The 25,296-nt window shown below is 33.8% G+C and overlaps 1 protein-coding gene across 2 annotated transcripts in view; it reads right to left on the reverse strand.

Annotated features, from left to right (window-relative positions):
* Positions 1–25,296, reverse strand: part of FAM135B (family with sequence similarity 135 member B) — a 510,321-nt gene that overhangs the window by 135,735 nt on the left and 349,290 nt on the right. For both annotated transcript variants that reach the window (XM_074202646.1, XM_074202647.1), the window contains exon 4: positions 7,886–8,025. In XM_074202646.1, coding sequence (XP_074058747.1) covers positions 7,886–8,025 — 140 coding nt within the window. The remainder of the gene's footprint in view (positions 1–7,885; positions 8,026–25,296) is intronic.

The raw sequence follows: 25,296 nt of genomic DNA on the forward strand, positions 1-25,296 counted from the left end.
AAAACCAATTTATTCCAAAAGCCAATTTCAGCCCCAAATCAAATATTTGATATTTCCCTTCTTGAGAGAATTGCACCACTGAGCATTCAAGTTATTGAATTTATTAGTCAGGGTAGAAGAGGCCTCCAGACAGTGAGGATTTCACAGTTAGTTCAAGTATATTACTACATTTGTCTGAGATGCCCGAGATAGGGTATTTCTCTTTCTATGCAACCCTATCTAGTTAATGAGGGATAGCCAACTATCCTCAAAACTCAGACATATATTTTAAAACTGACTATTTCCTTTCTTATGTTTTCATAGAGACCTTTGTCTATATTCCAGCTTATTTCATATCTTCTGTCATGAATCATACTTATTTTGCATACATGCTGAATTTCCCTTCTAGACTATATGTTCCACAAAAGTAGGGGCTTTATATTTTATTAATCTCAGTTCAGCAATCATTTATCGAACACATAGTATGTACCAAATACAGCATGAGGAATTAAGGATAAAGGGGAAAGGGGAATGAAAGCAGTCCCTAGCTTCAAGTATCTTCTATTCATTTGTATAGTTTTGGTGCTCTGGTACTTAGGAAGACAAATTAGACCTCTTTATTTCACTGGAAAATGGAATGTGAAAATGAATTCTCTTTATCAATGAAAGTTAACAATTTCCCTGCCAATTAGTCTTGGAATACTCAGTGCTTAGAGTACCTAGAGTACCCAGAACACTGAGAAGTTAAGTGATTTGCCTACATACAAAGGCAGATTTGAATCTAGATTTTCCAAGTTTTAGACTACCTATCCACTATGTCATGATTTCCTTAGGGATTTAATAAACATTTATTAATCAGTATTCTGTTGAATTATTCCATGTGTCATGGATAAGAAAATGACAAACCAGTCAAGTATCTTTGCCAATTAAATCCAAAGGGAATTACAAAGAATTGGACAAGGGGTAGCTAAGTAGCACAGTGGATAGAGCACCAGCCCTGGAGTCAGGAGGATCTGAATTTAAATCCAGTCTCAGGCACTTAATAATTACCTCACTATGTGACCTTGGACAAATCATTTCACCCCAATGCCTTGCAAAAAGTAAAAAAAAATTGGTCATAACTGTAAAATGACTGACAACAACAAATTTCTCAAATCTCTGCACAAACCTCTCCTCTACAATAAAATGTAAATCCTTCAGATATTAGAACTATTTAATTTCTGTCATATGCATGGCACTTAAGATAATTAGTTCTTTAGATATAATAGTCAGAATAAAATTGTTTCTCAAATGAAGTTTTAATTTTTGATACAAAGATAAATATTTTCAGATTGAAAGTTTTGATTTCTCCTTGAATTACAGAAATAGGTGCATTTTTCTTCCCTTTAGACTATAAGTACCTTAATGGCAAGACCTTTGTCAGATCTACCTAGCAAATTTTGGAGGTTAATATGTATAAATGACTAATTGAAAGTATCCTAGATTAAGGATATTTCTTTCTGTCTGTCTTTCTGTCTGTCTTTCTTTCTTTCTTTCTTTCTTTCTTTCTTTCTTTCTTTCTTTCTTTCTTTCTTTTTTAAGGTTTTTGCAAGGCAAATGGGGTTAAGTGGCTTGCCCAAGGCCACACAGCTAGGTAATTATTAAGTGTCTGAACCGGATTTGAACCCAGGTACTCCTGATTCCAGGGCTGGTGCTTTATCCACTACACCACCTAGCTGCCCCAGTATTACTCTTAAGAATTATATTTTCAATTTATATAACATTTTAGACTTACATATTTACATTAAAATAGAAATTCTCTTAAAAGTTGAATTGTTTACAAACCCTCCTTCATATGGGAAGGCCCTCTAACCTCAGTTTCTTACCAAAATATTCTCTATATCTTTCAAAGGAATCAGGGTCAGCTAGGTGGCACAGTGGATAGAGCACTGATTCTGGATTCAGGAGGACTGAGTTCAAATATGACCTCAGATACTTAATAATTTCCTAGTTGTGTGACCTTGAGCAAGTCACTTAACCCCATTGTCTTGCCAAAACAAGAGAGAATTCAGCTAACCTAGTGTCTTCTACGTGCCATTCATTACTGGATCGTAATTGGGAGATGAAATTGCAGCTCCAGACGTCCTAAAATATCACTGTTAATAGCAGAGACATGATGACAGCATGGAAATAGTTGGCATTGCTGAGGAAGTGAGTGTAGTGAAAGACAGAGAGGCTAAGCCCTGAGCTGTGCTTAAGTAGGGAAGGAAGAAGAACCATTAGTGAAGAAAACTAGAGAAATAGGAAGAAATATAAGAACAGATTAGGAGGGAAAACAGTCTTTAGCATGTATCAAGAAGCCCCGAAAGGATAAAAGCATCAATAAGGAGATAATGCTTTAACAACAGATAAGCAATTATATAACTTTAATAAATGAATTGGTGATTAAAAATGATTTTACTGGTAAAATAGGCCAGAAAATATGAAATTGAAACATAAACATTATTAGACTATTTAGAAGTTTTTGGTGACTTAGATCAAGAAAAATCAGAGGTTAAGTTTCTCTCTTATTTGGTAATCCAGACCCAGATCTGGACCCAGAATGATATTTCATGAGATTCCCCATCCATGCTTCTTTCCTGACTCCCCAACCTTTGGGTATCATTTTTTTCTGTCCTGACTCCCCAACTTTTGGGTATTCTTTTCCCTCCCCCAACTCCCTGGTTTTCCACATCTTTTTAGGTTTTATCCTCCCTTTGGAATCTCCCTGAGAGAAGTAATCCTCATCTTAGATTTGTGTCAACAGACCTTTGTAAAGAGCCTTGTGTAAATTAAGTGTACAAAAGTCTTAGCTATCTATCTGATGATGCGTGTCCTTCTTTCATGAAGGTGATGCCATGACAAAGACATGAATTGGACTTGAGTGTGGGGGGTGCTATGCTAAGTCACAGACTCATTTTCTCCTCCAGAGCCATCTGGGTCCAATGACTAGACATGAATCAGAATGAATGGAAATGACTCTGGATGCAATGTAATCAAGATTAAGTGACTTACCCAAGATCACAAACCTAGTAAGTGTTCAGTTTCTGAGGCAAAATTGGAACTCAGGTTCTCCTGACTTCAGGGTTGATGCCCTATCCACTGTACCACATAGCTACCTATGTAACTTCTGAATAGGTGGAACATTCATAAAAAGGAAATGGAACCAATAATCACTAAGTATAGATTTCTAATCTTAGATTTTCCATTAGCTCCTTCTAAAACCTCAAGTATTGATTTTCCTTAACTGACCTCAAGGTCGACATCTGTCAAATGCAAGAATGGCTATCTTAAAGACAATCTGATTCTCAGAGGGTTTTGATGAGGGAAAGGAACGTAAATCATGTAGCCCCTGAGTTCTTGTGATAGGTAAGGAACAAGATAATAATAATAATAATAGTGAATTAAATGGATCTGCTTCAACTGTCAAACAATGCATATAAAAATATAGAGAAACAAGCAATAATGAAACCCTATTCCAGTTGCAGATAACTGTTATGTATCTAGTTGTATTGACTGAATTCACATTTCTACAATCCAAAGGTCAAATGATAAGGAGCAGAGAGATGTGACAATCTCATTTGATGTTAAGATTATGTCTTTGAAATAAGTAGGAATGAGTAAAAGGAGATAACGTATGCAAAACATTTTGTAAATCTTAAACCACTCTATACAAGCTTGACCCTGCTGACTGTGGGATACTAATACTATATATGGGGTTTTCATGTCAAAGATACTGGGGTGGTTTATCATTCTTTCCCCAGTAGATTAAGACAAACTGAGGTTAAGTGACTTGCCCAGGAACACACAGCTAGTAAGTACCTGCTGCTGGTTTCAAACCCAGCCCACCACTTTATCCACTTAACCATCTAATTGCCTCAGAGAATGTTAACTGAGAAGCCATCTAGGTGATCCAGTGTATAGAGCACTGGCCCTGGAGTCAGGAGGACCTGAGTTCAAAGCCAGTGTCATATACTTGATACATACTAGCTGTCTGACCTTAGGTAAGTCACTTAACCTCATTGCCTTATACAAACAAAAAGAATCTAAACTGAAAAAAAAGGCTAAATTATTGGTCTAGAGACATATAACTAGTAAATATCTGAAGTCAAATTTGAACTCTGTCTTTCTGACTCCAGAGTCAGAATTCTATTTACTTGCTTCCTTTGAATGCTAGCTATTATTGCTGCTGTTGTTTTTAAAGATAAGATAAATTACCCCGGGTGACCCAGTTAGTAAATCTTTTCATCAGGAATTAAACCTAGACCTTCAAGTATGATACCAAATTTCCTACATCATACTGCTATTCTATATCATCATCATAATAATGATTTTTCTCTACTTTGTGTCCCTCATAATCATCTTTTTTCCCCTAAAAGTTAGGATTCATAAATCATTTTTCTCACAACTTTGCAAGGTGAGTAAATGTGTTGATATAAGTAATATCATCTGTATTTTATAGATGAAAAAATGAGTTTCAGAGTGGTAATGTGACTTATCCAACATTAAAGAGCTAATATACAATCCAGCCAGAACTCCTTGAGCTGAAAGTCTCTGATAGCAAATCTGTGTGCTTTCTTTGACACCTCATACAGATGGCAATCCAACTTCTCTGAGACTGAATAACGACAAGAAGGCTTTTCAAAGTTTTTTTCATAAGAATATTTTGAACAAGTAAAATTGGAAATGCTCTTATTGAAAGGCTTTTTTGAAAGCACATTCCTGGATAAACATAATCTAGTAAGACACATATGCCGAGAATTTATATTTAGATTCTCAGAGTTTAAAAATGGCTGTTAAAAAGCATTGGGGATGCCACATTTTGCTGAATACAAATACTATAAATGATCATGCCTCTTTGCCTTGTTGTACATTATAAGGTATGTAATGTAGCAAACATAGTGCTCAAAATATCATCTCTTACCACCACTTATTTGGAACCTAAGATCCAAACAAGTACCAAATATGCTGTTTCTCTAGGGAATTTAGAACTTTCATTGGTTCCAGGTTTTAACTGGCTGTGACATTCCTTATAGACTAGATGACAGCAAGAGTGCTATGAAGCTGTCTAAACAACCAGACAAGAAGAATACTGATATATACCCTTAAGAAATAAATCATTTGAATTGAAAGGACTGTTAAAATAACCAGGACAATTGGGTGGCACAGTGGACAAAGTGCTGGGTCTGCAGTCAAAAAGACTTGAATTTACATTAGGATTCAGACATTGGGGCAAGTCACTCAACCTGAATGCCTCAATTTCCTCAGCTGTAAAGTAAGAATAATAGTTAACCTACCTCACAGAGTTATGTGAGAATCAAATGACATAACTAAATTGCTTTACACAGTCCCTGCCACATATTTAACACTATTTAACTGTTAGCTATTGTTATTACTATGATTTATTATTATTAATAGCAGAGTATCATAATACAGGATGTTATAACATGAACCTTATAATACCAAAAAAAAAAAAAGAATGTTAGAAATAGATAACTCCTGACCTCTCAAAATTTCTTACCTCAATTGGTTGAAATCAAAGAGTTGTTACCAACTTTCTTCCAGGTTCAAAATTATATTCTTATTTTTGATTTTTTCAAACTTAATATCTAATAAATTGTCTTAACTAATTATCAATTAGTTATCATACATCATCAATTTTTCCAACTTTTATTTGCCCCATCTGTTATATGGTAACACAGGTTCTCATTGCTACAACTCTGGACTGTTGCAATGACTCCCAAATGACTACTGCATAAAATATATAAATATACACACACTATTTGATGCTCAGAGCAACTGTTATTATCCCTATTTTCCAGAGAAGGATCGTGAAGGAAAGTTATTTCCCCTAGACATATAGCTAATAAGAATCTGAGACAAAATTCCATTCAAATCCTTCTGACTTCAAGTCTTAAGCCTTTTTTCACTCTCCCACTTTGGTTTACATTCAATGACCTTCATAATTGATCATACTCTTAATATTTCAGTTTTACTATGACTTTCTTCCAAATCTTTTAGTCAAACTGCAAGGGTACTGTGAGTATCCTGTGTCCTTTTATGACTTTATGTCTTGAATATGTTCCAATCCCCTTTTTAACTACTAAATGCCTATTTTCTCAAGTACTTCCCAAATGCTGTGTCTTCCAAGAAGGCTTTTCTATTGTAGTTAGGAAATTATGAGTTAGATCTCCCTTCTGATCTCATATATCACTTTTTTTCCCCAGGTACATGAAATAGAATGCTGCATTTGGAGTTGGAAAGACTTCATCTCAGTTACTTGCTAGTTGTGAGACTCTAAGCAAATTATTTAATTTCTTTTTTGTTTTTTTTTGGTTTGCTTTTTGTTTTTTGCAAGACAATAGGGTTAAGTGACTTGCCCAAGGTCACACAGATAGGCAATTAATATGTATGTGTCTAAGTTCAAATTTGAACTCAGGTCCTCCTGACTCCAATACATCACCTAGCTGCCCCACTTAATTTCTTTTAAATTCAATTTCTCCCATTTCCACAGTGGAGACAAACCTACTTCATAGGGTTACTGAGAGGTTCAACGGAAATAATCTATAACCTCAAAGTATTAGTTTAGTTTAAGTACTAAAACTAAGTAAAGGATCCAAAATATTTGAAATACTTAAAGCACTGTATAAATACTAGCTATTAATTCACTTAAAGGATAGTTTAGTTACATTTGTGCCATACTATATGTGGATATTAAGTCTTATCTAAACTTTATATTTCTCCATTATCTAGCACAGTGCTACTTACTCAGAAGACATATAATAGATATTTATTCAATTTGAATGAATAGCTATAAATTTGGAATGAAAACATTAGAATTAGTAAGGACCTCAGAGACTGTGCAATTCAATTCCTTCATTTTAAAGTTGGAGATCCATGTCAATCCCAAGACAGGTGCCTAGTGGCAGTAAAATGACATTGTCTTCAGCCCTAATTTTGTTTGACATTTTAATCAGTGATTTGGATAAAGTAGTAGGATGGCAAGGCTGTCATATATTCAATGACAGGAGGCTGAGAAATGTTTAAGATATTGGATGACAGAAGAAAGAAGAAAGATCTCATAGTTTCTTAGATATATCGAATGTTACAGGTAGAAGTCTTTGATATCATCCAGTCCTGATGATGGAATTTTGGATCTTAATCATTTGGCATGGTGCCCCAATCTAATAAGACAAGACTGAAGGAGGATAAATGTAAATATCTATAGATTAGGGACAAGAAAATGAAATTTGTAAATACAGAATAAAGTATCAATAATCAGACAATGATTAGACCATGTGAAATAACAGTTCATGTGAAAAAAATTTCTGGGGGCTCAAGATAAGTCAGAAATGTAATAGTGATTGAATGAGAGAATGAACCATCTGTTGAGATGGGAAAAGAGGACTCTACTGTAGACAGATCTACAGTGGGATATTTGTGAATGTGTGTGTATGTGTGTGTGTGTGTGTGTGTGTGTGTGTGTGTGTGAGAGAGAGAGAGAGAGAGAGAGAGAGAGAGAGAGAAAGAGACAGAGAGATGGGAGTGTGCATGTGTGTGTGTGTGTGTGTGTGTGTATAAGAGAGTACATGTCTGTGTGTGTGTGTATATGTGTGAGAATGTAGAGAAATGAATGCAACTTTCCATTCTATCAAAGAGACACACCTTCTATGAGAAGACACCCACAGAGTCTTGCATAAATAGTTTTACCTGCTTAATCTCAAATTGATTAGGTTTTACTTCATATACTTTGTGATCACTGATCCCCCTATTTAATACAGAAATCTTGCTTTCAGTAACTTCCCACTAACCCTAATGCTGCAAGTCTCAAGTCTCAAAGGGATGAATATAACCTCCCCCTATTCAGAGGTTGGGTTTCCCATCTTACCCTTTCCCCATCTAAGAGCAAATGCACTCGAAAAGTCATCAGCTCATTAATGACGATCTCTTCATTCCTGTACAAAATTTGAAATATCCGGCTGTTCACAGTGTTGTCTTGGACACTTGCAGAACCCAAATTGGAGACCTCTGAAAAATAAAAATGACAATAATCTATAAGAATCATAAGACATATTTAAGCCTACGTTGGTATTACTGCAACTCAGCAAGGAGAAGACTGCCATAAAAAGAGAAGCAAATGTGACATTGTGGAATAGAGCTGGCATGATGGTCTGAGGAAAACTATAATCAAGGCTCACCCCTGCCTTAAACTGGCTGTGTGACCCTGGGCAAGTCATTTAATGTCCTACACTGCACGTTATAGAGGAGGTACACTTGGACAAGGTGTTTTCTCCCCAGGAAGTTCCCTATAGCAATAAAATAGTAAGTCTAATCTCTAATGATTGTTGTTGCTATTGTTCTTAAAGAAGACCATGACATCAGGAAGGTGATACCCTAACAAGCACGTGCATTGGCTTTGAATGAGGAGGTACTGGGCTCAGTCACCAGTTTCTTATTTGACTGTGAGCTCCCTGAGAGAAGAAATACTCTTATTTTTTTAGATTTGTATCCTCAGCCCTTTGTAAAGTGCCCTGTACAAATTAAGTACACAATCTATCTGATGATGTTTATCCTTCATTCTCAAAGAAGACCAAGACATCAGGGATATGATGCCATGACAAGCACATGAATTAGATTTGAGTGAAGAGGGCTGTGCTAAATCACCAGCTTCACTCTGTCCTCTAGAGCCACCTGGATCCAATAACCAAATATGAATCAAGATGACTAGAGATGGCCCTGGATGGGAAGCAGTCAATATTAAGAGCCTTGCCCAATGTCACACAGCTAATAATTGTCAAGTGTCTGAGGTTACATTTGAATTTAGGTCCTCCTCACTCCAGAACCCGTACTCTATCCACTGTGCCTCCTAGCTGATCCTATAATATAAATATAAAATCTCTCCAAATAAAAAAAAACAATATCTACCATATATGTAGTATTTTTAAGATTGTCAAAGTGCTTTACACACGTGATCTCATTTATACTTTACAATAACCATGTGAGGTATGTGATATTTGACAAATTTAAAAAAAAAACAATTGAAAAGAGAGGATAAATGATTTGATCAATATACATCCAATATACTATTTGAACTTCCTGATTTCAAGTCTAATGGTTCATATAGTAACTCCCTAACCATATCATAAATGCAGGAGAAATCATTGAAGAGAAAATCAGAGAAAACTTATTTCATCAACCAAATATCAGGATTTCACTATGGGAAGTATCTAAAAAGAGCAACTCATCTGATAGGAATAGAAATATTTGCAACTGTCTTGACAAATGTTTGTCCTGCCCTTACTTAAAGAACTCATTTATAGAATGGGGGATAATAGCAGACATATTAGAGTCTTAAGTGATATTCTAAGTGATATGCAAATGCTATGTAAAATTTAAAGTATTATATAAATGTAAATTATATCATATAGAAATGCAATATCTATACATGTAACATATATAGATACATTCTTTCCATAGATATACATATATATGTAATATATAGACACATTCTAACAAGAAGGTTATTAATGCTTATTAAGATATACACATCCCCTGAGGCAGACCAAAACAATTTAGACTGTAATTATAGATGATTGCAGGCATCATACAGGCAGTTCATAGGAGAAGTTTATACAGACAGTGTCATAGGAGAAAAATATTTCATCATATGAAAAAGATGTGAATCTGAAATGTTGACCAGGGACTTAAACACAGATTTTTTGTTGTTTTCTTTTTTTTATTCAGGTCCCATTATCTTTCTCCTAAACCATAATCTGTTTTGCTTTTTGTTGCTTTTCAGTTATTTCAGTCATATCCAAATCTTCAAGAACCAATTTGAAACCTGCCATTTCCTTTTCCAGCTGGTTTTATAAATGAGAAAATTAAGGTAAATGTGGCTAAGTAACATGCCCAGTGTGTTTGGATTTGAACTTAGGTCTTCATGACCCTAGATCCAGTGCTCTATTCAATGTACCACCTAGATGCCATTCTATGTGTGTGCTTTAGAGAACCCTGATAATAGTTGGAGTGGGGGGTTCCTTTATACTGAGCTTGTCATGTTCCCTTTATCTTATTTAATAGGGACCTGATTTAGATCCAGTGTAAGTTCATTCTAACAAATGGCACCATCCAAAATTGATGTGGATAGCAATTAGAATTCCCTTTCCAGTTGTAATACTTTAATATTCTATAAGTTCAATATTATCTGAAGTTGGACCTAGTATATTTTTCTATAAGAAAAGTCTCTTTTAATTACAAAGTTTTGTGAAAATAAAAAAATGATAACAGTATTGATGATCAATCTCATATATATATGTGTGTGTGTGTGTATATATATATATATATATATATATATATATAAATATTTCATTATGGTTTACAAACCATGTTCCCTATAAATAATTGGTGGCATTTATTGATGGTATCAATATGTCTTTCTATGAGGCAAGTACCTAACCTTTACAACAAGTCCTGAGAGGGAGATAGTGCAAATGTTGACATACAAAAGTTTCTCAGACCTTTATTGATGTTTATTATGTCAGTGACATATATTTAGCTTCTATCCACTAAAAGGAAATTACTTTAGATATTTAATCAAAAGTTCACTATCACCTTTAATCAATAAATTCTAATAGAAATGAATGGAATGCTCATTACTGAAGAAAAAAGAAAAAAAATGTAAGCCAGAGAATTCCAGAGTTTAAAGGGACTTCAGCAACTTTATAAGTCAACATATACATTAACCTGCTATATGAAGTCCAGTACTCCAGATACAGTTTGAACAATGTAGAGTACAGTAGGACCAATACTTCCTTTTACCTGAAAGTCATGCTTTTTCATGCAATCCAAGATGAAATTCACTTGCTTGGCTGCTGTTTCACACTGCTGAATCACCCTAAGTTAGCAGTCCACTAAAAATCCCTAGATTGTTTTTTTACACAAACTGCTATCTAAACATGTCTCCTCCATATTGTACTTAGGATGTTAATTTCTTGGGTGCAAGTATAAGACTTTATGCTTTGTGACGGTGTTGGACTTGAAGTTATCCTAGTCTAGTAATGGCAGGAGGAAATGGTGCTGTTAGCCTGGAAAAGAGAAGACAATGGAATAAGGGTAATCATTGTCTTAAAATAGGTGAATGTCTAACATTCAGAGTGAAATAATTCCTGATATAAATAGTACACATGAGAAGAGAATAATTCCTGGTGACTCAAAAAGATTAAAAACAAAGGAGCAGCTTGGTGGCAAAGTGGATAGAGCACTGGCCCTGTAGTCAGGAGTACCTGAGTTCAAATCCTGCATCAGACACTTAGTGATTACCTAGCTGTGTGGCCTTGGGCAAGCCACTTAAACACATTGCCTTGCAAAAAGAAAAAGGAAATTAAAAGAGTAAAGTTTTACATTATTATTGGAAGGCATCCCTAAGAATTACAGCAGTCCAAAAATTGATTTCAGTAGGTTTCAGTGAATCAATCCTTAATAAAATTCTTTATATAAATGTTAGAAGATAATATCATAAATTGTATCAGGTATTGATTGATTTGTCTTCTGATGCCCAAGTGAGTTCTAATTTTTAATGTTTCTATTTTATTATCCTCCATTAATCAGATGAGGACACTAAGACCCACAAATACAGTGACTTACCCAAAGTCCCATAGGGGAATTAACAATTGAGAGAAGATTTGAATTCAAGAGTGTTAAATTCTAGTTCAGTTTTCCGTACTTTACACTATCCCTTTGAAATGAATGTTCAACAGTTTCTCAGACCTTGATTGATGATTATTATGTCAGTGACATACATTTAGCTTCTACCCACTAAAAGGAAATTACTTTAGATATTCAATCAAAAGTTCACCATCACCTTTAATCAATAAATTTTAAATGGAATGAATGGAATGGTTGTTACTGAAGAAAAAGAAAAAAAAAGTAAGCCATTTTTATAGGAGAGCTTTAACTTCAAGTGGTACAAATCAATTTAACATAAATCATGGTTTTGCCCATCGGTGATTTTCTTTGGCTTCTCCTGTCAGTTGGAAGTTTTCCAGGTTCTAATACAATCGTATGTCTAGAATAGCCAAATTTTAAACTTTTACTTCTTCCAGCTGCTGAGACTTGAATTAGGAAGAAGGAATAAAGGAACTGTTAAAGACAATCAAGTATTTAGGATATAATCTACAGGAAGCAATATTCCTCTTTATAGAAAAAATAAGACCAAATGTGAGCATGATCATTAGGGAAAAGGTTCAATGTTGGTTCAGCCAGTAGTTTTTCTGTTTGTCCTTGAGTGAAAAACTTCCTCCTTCTGAACCTCAGTTGTCTTATCTGAATAATAGAAATTGTATGATATAATAATGGGAATAGTATAACAACAGTATAATATTCTAAATCTTCTCCCAGACACTTCAATTTTAATGTTCTATAAAATTCGGTAAGTGGGATGACCATCAATTGGGGAGTGGCTGAACAAGTTGTTCAGAAAGAAATGATGAATTTAGGAAAACATGAATAGACTTGCATGAAATAGAAGAGAATCAAGAGAACATTGTATACAATAGCAACAATATTGTCTTAAGAATGACTGAACAGGGGTGGCTAGGTGGTACAGTGGATAGAACACCAGTCCTGGAGTCAGGAGTACCTGAGTTCAAATCTGACCTCAGACAATTAATAATTACCTAGCTGTGGGGCCTTGGGCAAGCCACTTAACCCCATTGCCTTGCAAAAACTAAAAAAAAAAAAACCTAAAAAATAAAAGAATGAATGAATAAAAATGTCATTTTGATTATTAGAAATACTACAATTATAAAGAACCTATGAAGGAAGATGCTATCTGCATCCAGAGAGAAAACTGATAAATACAAGTATTTATAAAATGATTTCATATATGTCTAATGGTAGCCATCTCTAGGGTGGAGGAAAGGAAGAAAAACAGGTAACAAAGTTACATGAAAGCTTTATTGTATTTGTAAAAGATATACCAAGTTGTACATAATAGATTTACATTTTCATATGTGATCATTTTTTTCTATCCCATTGTTATGGAATAGCTTGTTTTATTTCCTAAGTTCAGAATAAAATAAAAAGGATTTCCACAATCTTAAAGAATTAACTTATTAAAACAGTAATAACAACAGTAACACTAGTGATAGCAGACAATCTATAGAATGTTATGGTTTTGGGACATTACCTCTAATAACTCACCCAAACTTTATAATTTGCAAGTGACATGACATTATTCTCCTTATTTGACAGATAAAGAAACTGAATCTCAGAGAAGTAAATGAAGACAGGTAAGTTAGAGAGGCTTAAGGCTTGACCTCATATCTTTAGTCTTCAAAACCATTGCAAATACATCGCTGGAAATTTTAGTTTTGATATTTGTTTTTTATCTTGACTAGTGGTTTCAGTGGTATAGGGTAAAATGATCTTCAACTTACAGTCTTAAAATGTTGCTTGGGATATTGAGAGTCACATGTCAGAAAGATTGGAACATAGACCTGTATGACTATGAAACCAATTCTTTATATAATATTTCATGCTGATCCATATTCAGTTAAATCAAGATAGTGCTTTTAAACACTTCACACCAAATCTGTGAGGTAAATGATTTAAATATGTATAGCTTCATTTTACAAATAAAGAAACCAAGACAGTGTTAAAGAATTTAATGACAGTAACTGTAGGATTTAAACAAATATTTTCCTTTTCCAAAGTCCATAAACCAAACTTTCCTTCATTCCCTCAGTCAACAAATATTGAGTTAGTCCTGATGGTGATTAGCGATGGTAATCTTCCTTAAAGTTTAATATTAGGGGCGGCTAGGAGGCACAGTGGATAGAGCACCAGCCTTGGAGTCAGGAGGCCCTGAGTTCAAATCCGACCTCAGACACTTAATAATTACCTAGCCCTGTGGCCTTGGGCAAGCCACTGAACCCCATTGCCTGGAAAAAAGAAAATCTAAAAAAAACAAACAAACAAACAAATAACAAATAAGGTTGTTTAAGGTTGTTATTCCTCCAATTACAGAGGATTATAAACTCAGCTAAATCACAAAATCTGTTTGGCATTATGTTCAAGGAACTCTGCTAGGTGCTGGGTGTACAAAAAAAGATATTAACATGATCCTTTTCTTCAAAAAGTTCACATTCTTTTGGAAGAGACAACTAATAAATTACTATGTACTTATAAGACTGATAAAATGTACTTGGAAAGGAATCTTGGATTATTTACCTTCTTGCTAAGTCCTCATCAATGTGAGAGACTCATGAGATCTCAGAATTGAGGAAAAAGACATCTAACTCATCCCATTTCTGATCAAAAGTCTCATAGACTCTGATGAGCATTTATCTTACCCTTGTTAGGAAAGCATTTTCAAACTGCCCAGAGTATTTAGATTGTCATTTTGTCATAACCTTGGACACTTCTGGATTGACATCACTCTAGGTCAACACAAAAATCAACATAGGATAATTCCTTACCAACTTCTATAAACAAGATCAAGATTCAGCCTACTGCAGAAATCATAATTAGTGGCCTTTACATCTGATGAGGTGTTAAAAACAACTCCTAGGGGATGTCAACTAGGTAAGCCAATTGGTGCTCAGTGCCTCATAATCATTTCACATTTGAACCTGCAGGATTTAATAAGCTCAAATGAGAATCACTTTTGTAGGCAATTAAGTAAATCATCCCCCTTTAGGGAGTCTACTTAAAAGGAAATGATAACATGGAAAGACAGAAGGAAGAGTCAGGGGAATTTTTAAAAGACAGAAGAAAATGCTAACCTCATCAATTCTCTGGGAAATGCTCATTTGGATGAAAGTTAGTGTTTGTGTCTAGTTATGAGGGTTTTCAAAAATCAGAGAATGAAGGATGTAGAACAGAAGGCATCTCAGAGGACACTTAAATCTAATGTCATTATTTTACAAAGGAAGAAACCGAGTTCCATATTGGTGGAATAAATAGGTGCAATAAATGTGTCAAACTAAGTAGCAGAATTAGGATTTTTATCATCATCATCATCATCAATAAACATTTATATAGCAACTACTACTTGTTCAACAATGAGGTTAAGCCCTAGGGAAAGAAGATAAAAACATGATCCTTATTTTTAAGAAGATTGCATGCAATAACATATATGTGTACATATATATACAGAAATTATTGTTTTAATTTTAGAATTCTGTATAACAATGTGTTATTACAGAATCACAAATTCAAATAATTTAAGAGGGGGTAGAAGTCTTCAGAAGTAATCTGGTACAACCCATTCTTGAAAGGATTCCTCAGCGTAGAACAACTGATAAATGCTGATCCAGCCTTTGAGAAGTTATGACTAAGATGAAAAATGAATGGACCAATGGCACTTTGACCAATGGTAATCTTTCTTAAAGTTTAAGTTGTTATTCTTCCAATTACAGAGAATTAAAAGTTCAATCAAATTACAGAATCCGTTTGGCTCACTCTTTCCCCTTTCTCATCTTCCTTACACAGTTATGTCAAAGTAATCTTCCCTAGACACAAGTTAACGAATGTCACTCCTCTATTCAAACACCTTCTCAGTTACCTACTCCCTCCAATATAAATAAAAAAACAGCTCAGTCTGGCATTTCAAGATTCAAGCAACCTTTCTGGGATAATTTCCTGGTATTCTTCTTCAAGTACTCAGTCAGTCTATGATCATTTGTTAAGAGGTTACCAGGCTCAAAAACTGTGCTAAGTACCAGAGAGCATATCATAGCCAGGGAGACAATATAAAAATAATTATGTACATGAATGATACAAAATGTTCTGAAAGTCTGCAACTGCACTAAGACTTTTAGGACACCTTGTCTCTATGTCATCAGTGAAAGGTAATCTCAGAATTATTAGCAGAGCAACTTTAGGGGGGAGATAAGAATTGGTTGAAAATTGAAGGAATTCAGGAAACCTGGTGAAAGAGATGAGGATAGAAAGCATTCTCAACATGGAACAATACTAGAGATAAAGCACAGATTACTCTAGTTACTGAAGAACAGTTATCACTGTACATGCTATTTTTTTTTAGTTTTTGCAAGGCAATGGGGTTAAATGGCTTTCCCAAGGCCACACAGCTAGGTACTTATTAAGTGTCTGAGGCTGAATTTGAACTCAGGCACTCCTGACTCCAGGGCCGGTGCTCTATCCAGTGTGCCACCTAGCTGCCCTGTACATTCTATTTTAATGAAACTGGATTGCTAATTGTTTCCAAAGCATGGCATATTTTCTCTAGTCTCTTAAGCACTCCTCATTCTTTACTTACCACTTTATTAAAACTTTGCTTTTTTTGTTCTAAGTGGTATTTAATAACTGGTTTTTGAATGAATGCATGAATGAAATCACTTAAGTTGTCAGTATTCCATATCTTAATTTGTAAGGAGGTTGGACTAGATGACCTGGCTCATAGTAGGGGTTTAATAACTGTTAATTGACTATTGACTAAAAATCTTATTATTTTTCAAAACTCAGCTCAGGACTTACTGTAGCCTTCCCTGAATCTCTAGGGTTTACTGCCCTATTTCTCCATAAATTAAATATCATTTATTTATATGTATGAGGCTATTATATTTTAAAAAATAGGACCAGATTTAGAGTTACAAGGGACCTTAGAGTTCATCTAATAAAGGCATTACCCAAGACATTGAAAGAATACATGATTTTCCCAGCTTCACACAAATAGTAATGCTAGGATTTGAACTCTAACTCCAAACCTAGCACAATTATTATTGAACCATGTAGTTTCATCTATTCTACTGTAGGAGACAGTAACAAACCAATAATGCTTTTATGATGCCCTGAAGACTATTTATGGGCCAAAGACATATAGTTCATCTCAACTACTCAGTGCTGATGGAGTTGCATTGCTTAACAATAGGGATATGATCCTAGAGAGATGGACTGAACATTTTCATAGTGCTCTTAACAGATCATCATCATTCAATGAAGAAGCCATTAATTATTTACCTCATGTTAAAGTTAATCAAACCCTAGCTATAGTTCCAACTGAAAAAGATGCTTTGGATACCAATAGGCTTCTTTCAAGTGGAAAAACACCTGGTGCTGATGCTATTCCAGCTGAGATCTACAAGGTGGGGGGGTCCATTGCTCATCCAAAAACTGACTGAAATTTTCAAGGTTATATGGCATGAAAAAGTTATCCCCCAATAATTCAAAAGCTCTTAGCAATATTTATATTTATAAATATTTATATTTATATAATATTTATATTGATATTATATTAATTGATAATTGATGTTATATTATATTAATATTGATATTGATATATGATATTTATAAATATCAGTGATGATGATGTATGAGGTGAAGTAAGGGAGAATGAAGATATGAGAATGATTGTGTGTGTAAACCTGAGACAATGAGAAGTTCATAATAACCTCATCAGAAATAAGAAATTGCAAAGGAAGGTGATTAATGATGTTTGTTCTTTGTTTTTGAAGACCACCATCACATAAGGAGGTGATATTATGACAAGTATGTTAATTGGATTTGAGTGTGTAAAGACACCAGTCTCACTTTCTCCTCCATAGTCATCTGGGTCCAGTGACCAGATATATATCAAAATAACTGGTGATAGCCCTGGATGCAAGGCAATCAGGGTTAAGTGATTTGCCCAAGATAAGAAAGCTTTTTTGTGTCTGAGGGAGGATTTAAACTTGGGTCTTCATGAATTCAGGCCTGGTACTCTATCCACTGTGCCATCTAGCTACCCTCCCCAACAGAAAACTAGATGAGGAAAGTTCTGCTATGGACATGTGGAGTTTGGAATGCTCATTGTACTTTCAGTTAGAGCTATGCTAGAGGTATTTAGCAATGTGGAACTAGAGGTCAAGACAGAGGTGATATCTGCATGTAAAAACTCAGGGGGAAAAACAATTAACAGAAATGTGTGGTCAATACTGTCAAATACTGAGTGAGATCAAGAAAGATAATGTATGAGAAGAAGCTGTCTTATTTGCCAACTCAAAAACCAACTCAGAGAACCTTAGGGAGAGCAGTTTTGGTTGAGTGTAGGGGACAGAAATCACATTGCATGGATTTAATATGTGAGAGGGAGATGAGGAAAGGGAGAAAATGGGTGTAGATCATTCTTCCTAGGAATTTGACTTCGAAAAAGAATCATAACAGTATAGAATATGTTGTATACATGTATATATATGTATACACACACACACACACACACACACACACACAGATATATTTCTGTTTCCACTAGTATCTAGTATCAAGTCGGTACAACTTAGTGACTCATTAAATGTTAGTTGAATGGAGTGGAATTAGAAAGAAGTTAATATTTTCAGTGCAGAAAGAAATGAGAAGTCAATTACTTTTGTTTTTGGAAAGACACAGTGAAGCACTTTTTGCTGAATAAACTCCAGGCACTATTCAGCATTTTGATCTAGTATATCTTTGTCTTAATGAAAAATTAAAATCTCCTTGTTTGTTATGTTCTTACCAAATGAGTCCAAGAAGTTAATTGTTATTTATTTAACACCAACACCAACCTGAAGTCCTCTAAACAGACTAGAGTTAGATATACCCCTTGCTTTCACAAAAGCAAAGAAAGTTAGAGCTGGAAGGCACAAAACAAAATGAATATTGAAACCTCAAACTGAGAAAACTGGAACCATAGAACATAAAATATTAGAAGATGAAACAAAAAAAGGTTTTCACAATCTAGGACCTTAAAGATTATCTCATCCAATTCCTTCATATTAGAAGATGAAATAAAAAAAGATTTTCATAATCTAGGACTTTAAAGATCATCTCATTCAATTGCTTCATTTTATAGAGTAAGCATATGAAACTGAGAGAAAGTGACTTTCATATTATTCATCAAGAAAGTTTCAAAGCTGAGACAAGAACTAAAATCTCCTAATTTTAAATAATATCATCATCATCTTCCAATTTTTTCTTCTCTATTCTCCACCCCCTTTCTCTTCTCCCTCTTTCTCTCTCCCTCTTCCCTCTCCTTTCTCCCTCCTCCCCTTCTCTCTCTCTCTCTCTCTCTCTCTCTCTCTCTCTCTCTGTCTCTCTCTCTCTCTGTCTCTCTCTCTCTCTGTCTCTCTCTCTCTCTCTCTGTCTCTCTCTCTCTCTCTCTCTCTCTCTCTCTCTCTCTCTCTCTCTCTCTCTCTCTTTCTCTCTGCTTCACCAAACCCATGGTAATATTAATCAATAGGTTATGTGAGCAAGTAACACATATTTATTAAACACCTGTTGATGCAAGAACAAAGAGCAAAATTATTCTTACTCTCAGAAAACTTACATTTTAAAGATATAGGCAAGAACTATGTGTGTGTGTGTGTGTATGTATATGTATATGTATATATATATATATAAATATAAAATACATAAGACAAATTAGCCTGAAGTGCAACATATGTATTCAAGTATGTAAACAGATGTTTTATTTTTGTACATATAGACATACATATATGCCTATATAACAAATATAAAGTTTACATATATATATGTATATATATATACATATATATATATATATACATATGGTTGCTGTTTAGTCATTTTCACTAATGTCCAACTCTTTGTGACCTATTATGAAGTATTCTTGGCAAAGATACTGAGTAATTTGACATTTCATTTTCTAACTCATTTTACAGATAAGGAAACAATGTAAGGATGGATTTGAACTCAAATCTTCATGATTTCAGGCCTAGCACATATATATATATATGTGTGTATATATATATATATATATATATATATTTATATATATAAATATATATATATAGTAATAAAATATGAAATAGTTTTTGAGGGAGGATAAGAGTAGCTGAGGAGATCACAAAAGACTTCATCATCACAATTATATTAGTAAGGATTGAAATCACTTCAATCATTTCATTTGCAAAAGCCTTTCTACATATTGCCTTATTTGAGCCTCACAATAATCATGGAATTGCCATGGGATTATTGATCATGAGTAGATGGCATTATTTTCATTTTTTACAGATAGTAAAATTGAGGTAGATAGTTTTTCCTGCCTGTTAAAGACCACATAACTAGTTATGTGTCTTAGTTAAGTCACATTTGAACTCAGGTTTTCCTGATTCCAAGTCCAGTATGCTATCTACTGAGCCCCCTACCTACCCCTCAAGAAAGTGCTTGGATCTTAAAGGTAGATAAAAAATTCATGCAAAAGAGATAAAGAGTGAATGTATTTCAGGAATGGTTCTTGAAAGTAACAACCACTTTCTTATTGTCTTGATCTTACTACACTGATTACTTAGCTTTGATTCTTTGTTATATATTCCTTCTTGATTCATATCAATCACTCTGATTTTAATTTTTTTAGTTTTTTAAAAGTTTTTTCCCAAATACAAGTAAAAATTATTTTCAACATTCACTTTTTTGTATAGTTTTGAGTTTTATATATTTCTACTTCCTTTCTTTCCCTTCCCCCTTCCCTTGATGCTACTAATTTGATATATATTATACATATACAATCATGTTATACATATTTGCTTATTAGTAATGCTGTAAAAGAAGAATCAGAACAGAAAAAATGATAAGGAAAAATATATAAAACTGAAGAAAATACTATGCTTTGTTCTTCATTCAGACTCCATAGTTCTTGCTCTGAATGTGGATGCTATATTTCTATCACTAATCTATTAGAATTATTTTTGATCATTGTTCTGCTGAGAAGAGCTAAATCTATTGTGGTTGATCATCAGTGTTCTCTTGGTTCTGCTTACTTCATGCATCATCTCTTTATGAACTTATGGAAATTAAAAACAAAATGCAAACACACCCAAATAAACTTTTAACTTCACCCTAAAAAGAAATTAAATTAGTTTTGGGAGTGAAGACCCTCTAATATTAGCCATTATATATTTTCCTAGGCCTTATTTCCTGTTCGTTTCCTATCTTCTATGCTTCTGGGAATGTAGCCTATGTGATTCTAACATGAAGTCTTCTCTTGCCATCCTCCAGTCTCTTTCTAGTACCCATCTCAGTACTTCAAAGCTAGTATGTGTTGAGTTCCTACATAACTGAAGGGTGTCAAGTCTTTCCTGATCATCCAAACAAAAATAAGTCTTCATCTCTTCCTCTAAATTAGCAATATACTTAGTTTGTATCTTTCTTATGAAAAGTTTGTCATCAAAAACCAAAATAAACTCCAAATGGATATATGACTTACACTGAAAAGGTCATGTCATAGAAATAAATTAGGGAATGAAGAAGAGAATATCTTTTGCAATTATCGAAAGAGGAAGAGTGCAGACCTAACAAGGGTTGAAGGAGATTGGAGAAGATAAAATCAATAATTTAAATTACATAAAATATAAAGGTTTGTACTCAAATAAAAATGAAGCAAAAATTATAAAACTGAAATAATTAATTGAGATCTGATCAGGGAATAGATTGAAGACAAGAGGAAAGGGTCTTTTCCCTTTATCAAGTGATTATATAAATGAATGTAAATAAATACATATAGAAACAATTGCAAATCACGGTCATTTAAAGTTTGATACTGTGATATTAACTGCACATATTCACACTGGGGAAATGTTCAGTGTAAAAAGCAATTCTTACTGAACTGAGGTGAATCAAGGAAGTTTCCTTGAAGAAGGAAGGAAACATGAGCATTAACAGTGGCAAATCAAGAAACAGAAAAGAGAGATAATAAGTGAAGAAACAAGGAGTAACAGTTGAACTGTTCAGTAATAATGAGGTTAAACAGAAAAGAAAAATAAGGAATTGGTGGAGTGTCTTGAATTTCAGACTATATATTGTTTTTCCATTCTAGACTCCTGAATTAAGATGCTGACACAGTATAAAATATGTAACATCTCTTTTTAATTTGCTCATAAATTGATCTTTTAATTATTTGGATAATAATCATCTTCAATCTTCAATAATTTTATATCAATATTGGCAGGGGGAACAAGTGGATCAGTCCAAATATAAAGAGATAAAATTAGTCCTGGAATTAACACAATTTAGAAAATATTATAACATTGATTTTCAAGATATATGAGGATGGGGGTGGTTGTAGTTGTTTAATTAACGGGGTGGGGAATGCAGATGGCATGAATATGAAATGTGATTAACATAATGTTACTAACTACCAAAATTCAAACTATTTTCTCATTTTCTCATCTCAAAATTTATACAGATGATCTACAAGGTAGCTATTACACAGGTTTGAGGGAATAATTGCAAGGACTACAGTAGTCTCTCCCTCCCATTTCACAATGTTCACAAGTAAATCTTTTCTAAATTGATAGCTAAGAAGGAGGAAAAAAAGGCAAAATGGTCAATGCTGGACTATCTGTGGTAAAACATGCACATTGGTGTGGTATTGATAGATCTATCAAGAGTCAATCTGGAAAGGAATTTGGATCTATGTCCCAGATAAATTAAACCATATGTTTATATAATCTTTGACCTAGTGACATCACAACTAGGTCCTTATCCCAAAGAGAGCAAACAAAAAGAAAAGGGACCCAAGTATGTGAAAATATTTGTAATGGCTTCTTTTATGGTAGCAAACAATTGAAAATAGAAGGGGTTCTCATTAATTGAGGAATAGTCATAAACATTACAAAATATGAATTTAATATAATAGAAATGAATCATAAGAAATTATGAAGGAGATGGTTGCACAGAGAAACCTGGAAATACTTTTATTAATTAAAAAAGCAAGCAGAAGTAGGAGAAAAATTTATACAGTAAAAATATTGTAAAGACAAACTAAAAGACCTAGAAACTCTGATCAGTGTATTAACCATTCATGATTCCTGAGGTCTAATGATGCGATGTTTTATCTCTTCTAAAAGAGAGGTAAAGATGAGATCAGATTTAACCATGTACATACATATAAAGATTTACACGTATATATATATACACATAGACTTACAAACATTCATGTGCATATAAGTGAGGCAAGAGAGAAAGAGAGTGAGAGAATGAGGAAGAACAAGCAGAGCCAGAGACAGATATATACATAAAAATGCCCAATGTAGAAATTTGTCTTACAAGTCAATAGGTGCTTATAACAGGGAACTGTTTTGTTTTTGTTTTTTTGTCTTTTGCTTTCTCAGTTGGGGAGAAGAAGGCAAAGGAGAGATACATTTTTCATTTTTAAACAAAAGTATAAAAATTTAATAATAAAAGAATAAAACTATTTTATTTTTGTCTTTGTCACTATTATCTAGTGCTGTGCCTGGCCCATAGTATGAAATTAATAAATTATTGCTGATTGCTTAATAAATGATTGAAGCACATTGAAAATATGAGGAGGAAATATGCTTGATCAAATGCTTTTATGTGACTGAAAGGAAGAGATAATACACGACAAAGAAGATTAACTGTTGAATATTAATAAAAAAACAAATCCAACTTCTAGAAGCTTTTCTTTATGTATCTTTTTCTAGGATATTACTTAGCACATAGAAAGAGCTTAATAAGTCCTTGTCATTCATTGACTCATCCTTTCACTAATTCATTCATTTTCATTCATTTACCCCAACCAGATATTTTATAGTGTGATATGATGTCTTATGTTGTGGTATAAAGAACACTGAGCTAAGAGCATCTAGCACCTGGTGTTAGATCTCCCTATGACCCTAGCCATTCTCTATCTCTGGGGTTTAGTTCAGTAAAATAAAGCTAGGAAAAGATGAATTTTAAGGGTCTTCCACTGTTAACCATTGATACAATCCAATGAGGCCACAAAGCTTTTAAAGTATAGGTTATATTATTAGTGTATTATTTATCTTTGCACACATACATGCTTATACACAGTCTAAAATAATGGTTGACACACAGTAGGAACTCAAAATATTTGATATTTCTTTTTAAGCAAATATACAGCATAAGGAGTAATAGTCAATTACATTGTACCAGGGGGTCTTTTTTTTCTTTTCTTTCCAAACTCCTGTGGCTGAAATTCTGGACAGAGAGAAAGAAAGATTACTGAAATTCCAAGGCTCATGTTTCTGCAAAATGGCAGAAATGGTTATTGTGCAAAAAAATCATACACTTAAGGAACTTTTACTTGAAAGAAGTTCAAAAGCAAGTTTTCAAAAATAAAAGACTTTTTTCTTCTTTTCTTTCTATTTAGAGAACAGAACAGAACAACCTGGGCATAGTGCCAATTCTACGAGATGTTCCTCAAATATTATTATTATTTCTTTGGAGGCTACCAAGGTAGGAATTACACCCCTGAGACTGAAGGTAGTATTTGGCCTTTTGAAGTAAGGGGGAGAGAGAGAGAGAGAGAGAAAGAGAGAGTTGGAAACAGAGACACTGAAGACACTGAGAGACAAAGACAGATAAAGCAAGAGGCTAACAAAGATAACAGAAAGAAAAGGGCAGGATAAGACAAGATAAGAAAGATAAAAGATGGAAAGAGAGATAGAAACAAATAGAGAGAAAAAAAAGGTGCAGAGATTTTTCAATCTTTAGTTTTATGTTTTTCCTTCAAAGTGTAATAGAAATAATTTTCATTTCTAAATAGCACTTTTTTCATTCAAAATTCAAACCAATTAAAAAAATCATAATTTGCACTTCCTAAATCACTTAATAGAAGGAAGACTGCCCTGGTTCTAGCCATTAGTGTGCTTTATTTTTGAAATTATTTTGTACTTATGAATCTGGTTATTTTTTTATTGCCTTGAAGAATACAAACTCTCTGTGGGGGGGGTAGGATTGGTTTTTAGTTGCTGTTTTTTTTTTCTTTCGTCCTTCAAAGTCTGATATTGTGGTTAATAGCAGTAGTGTTGAACTCAAAAAAAAATGAGGAGCTACTAAGGTGTATATAATGATCCCTGCTAGCTACATATTGATTTATAAAACCACACACATTTATATATTTCTCTTTTATTAATGTACAAACATTAAATCAGACAGGAATTACATTTTAACCTGGTTCAGGCTGCCATCTGTAGTGTTTTGTGCCATGTGTTTGACATCTCTGGTTTACAAGATTGAAATGAATTTAATTTCCTTCTTCATCCTTTGAAAACTATAAGCAAAAGCCAATGTACAAGATATAGACAGCATCACTGATTAATAAACATATATTGCTTTAACTTCTTATGCTATTTACCTTTTACCACATATCATATCCCATAGATAATCTAATGTATTTTCTATACAGTACTCAATGGTTTCTAGCCTTTTTGCCAAAAACTCTACCCCATTTCCAAGAAATAAGCTTTATTCTCCATCAGAAGATTAAAAAGAATGTGCTTCCCAAAGAAGCCTTTGTAGTAAAGGCACCTTCATTTGCCT

Source organism: Macrotis lagotis, chromosome X, assembly GCF_037893015.1.
Source record: "Macrotis lagotis isolate mMagLag1 chromosome X, bilby.v1.9.chrom.fasta, whole genome shotgun sequence".
Lineage (NCBI taxonomy): Eukaryota > Metazoa > Chordata > Mammalia > Peramelemorphia > Peramelidae > Macrotis > Macrotis lagotis.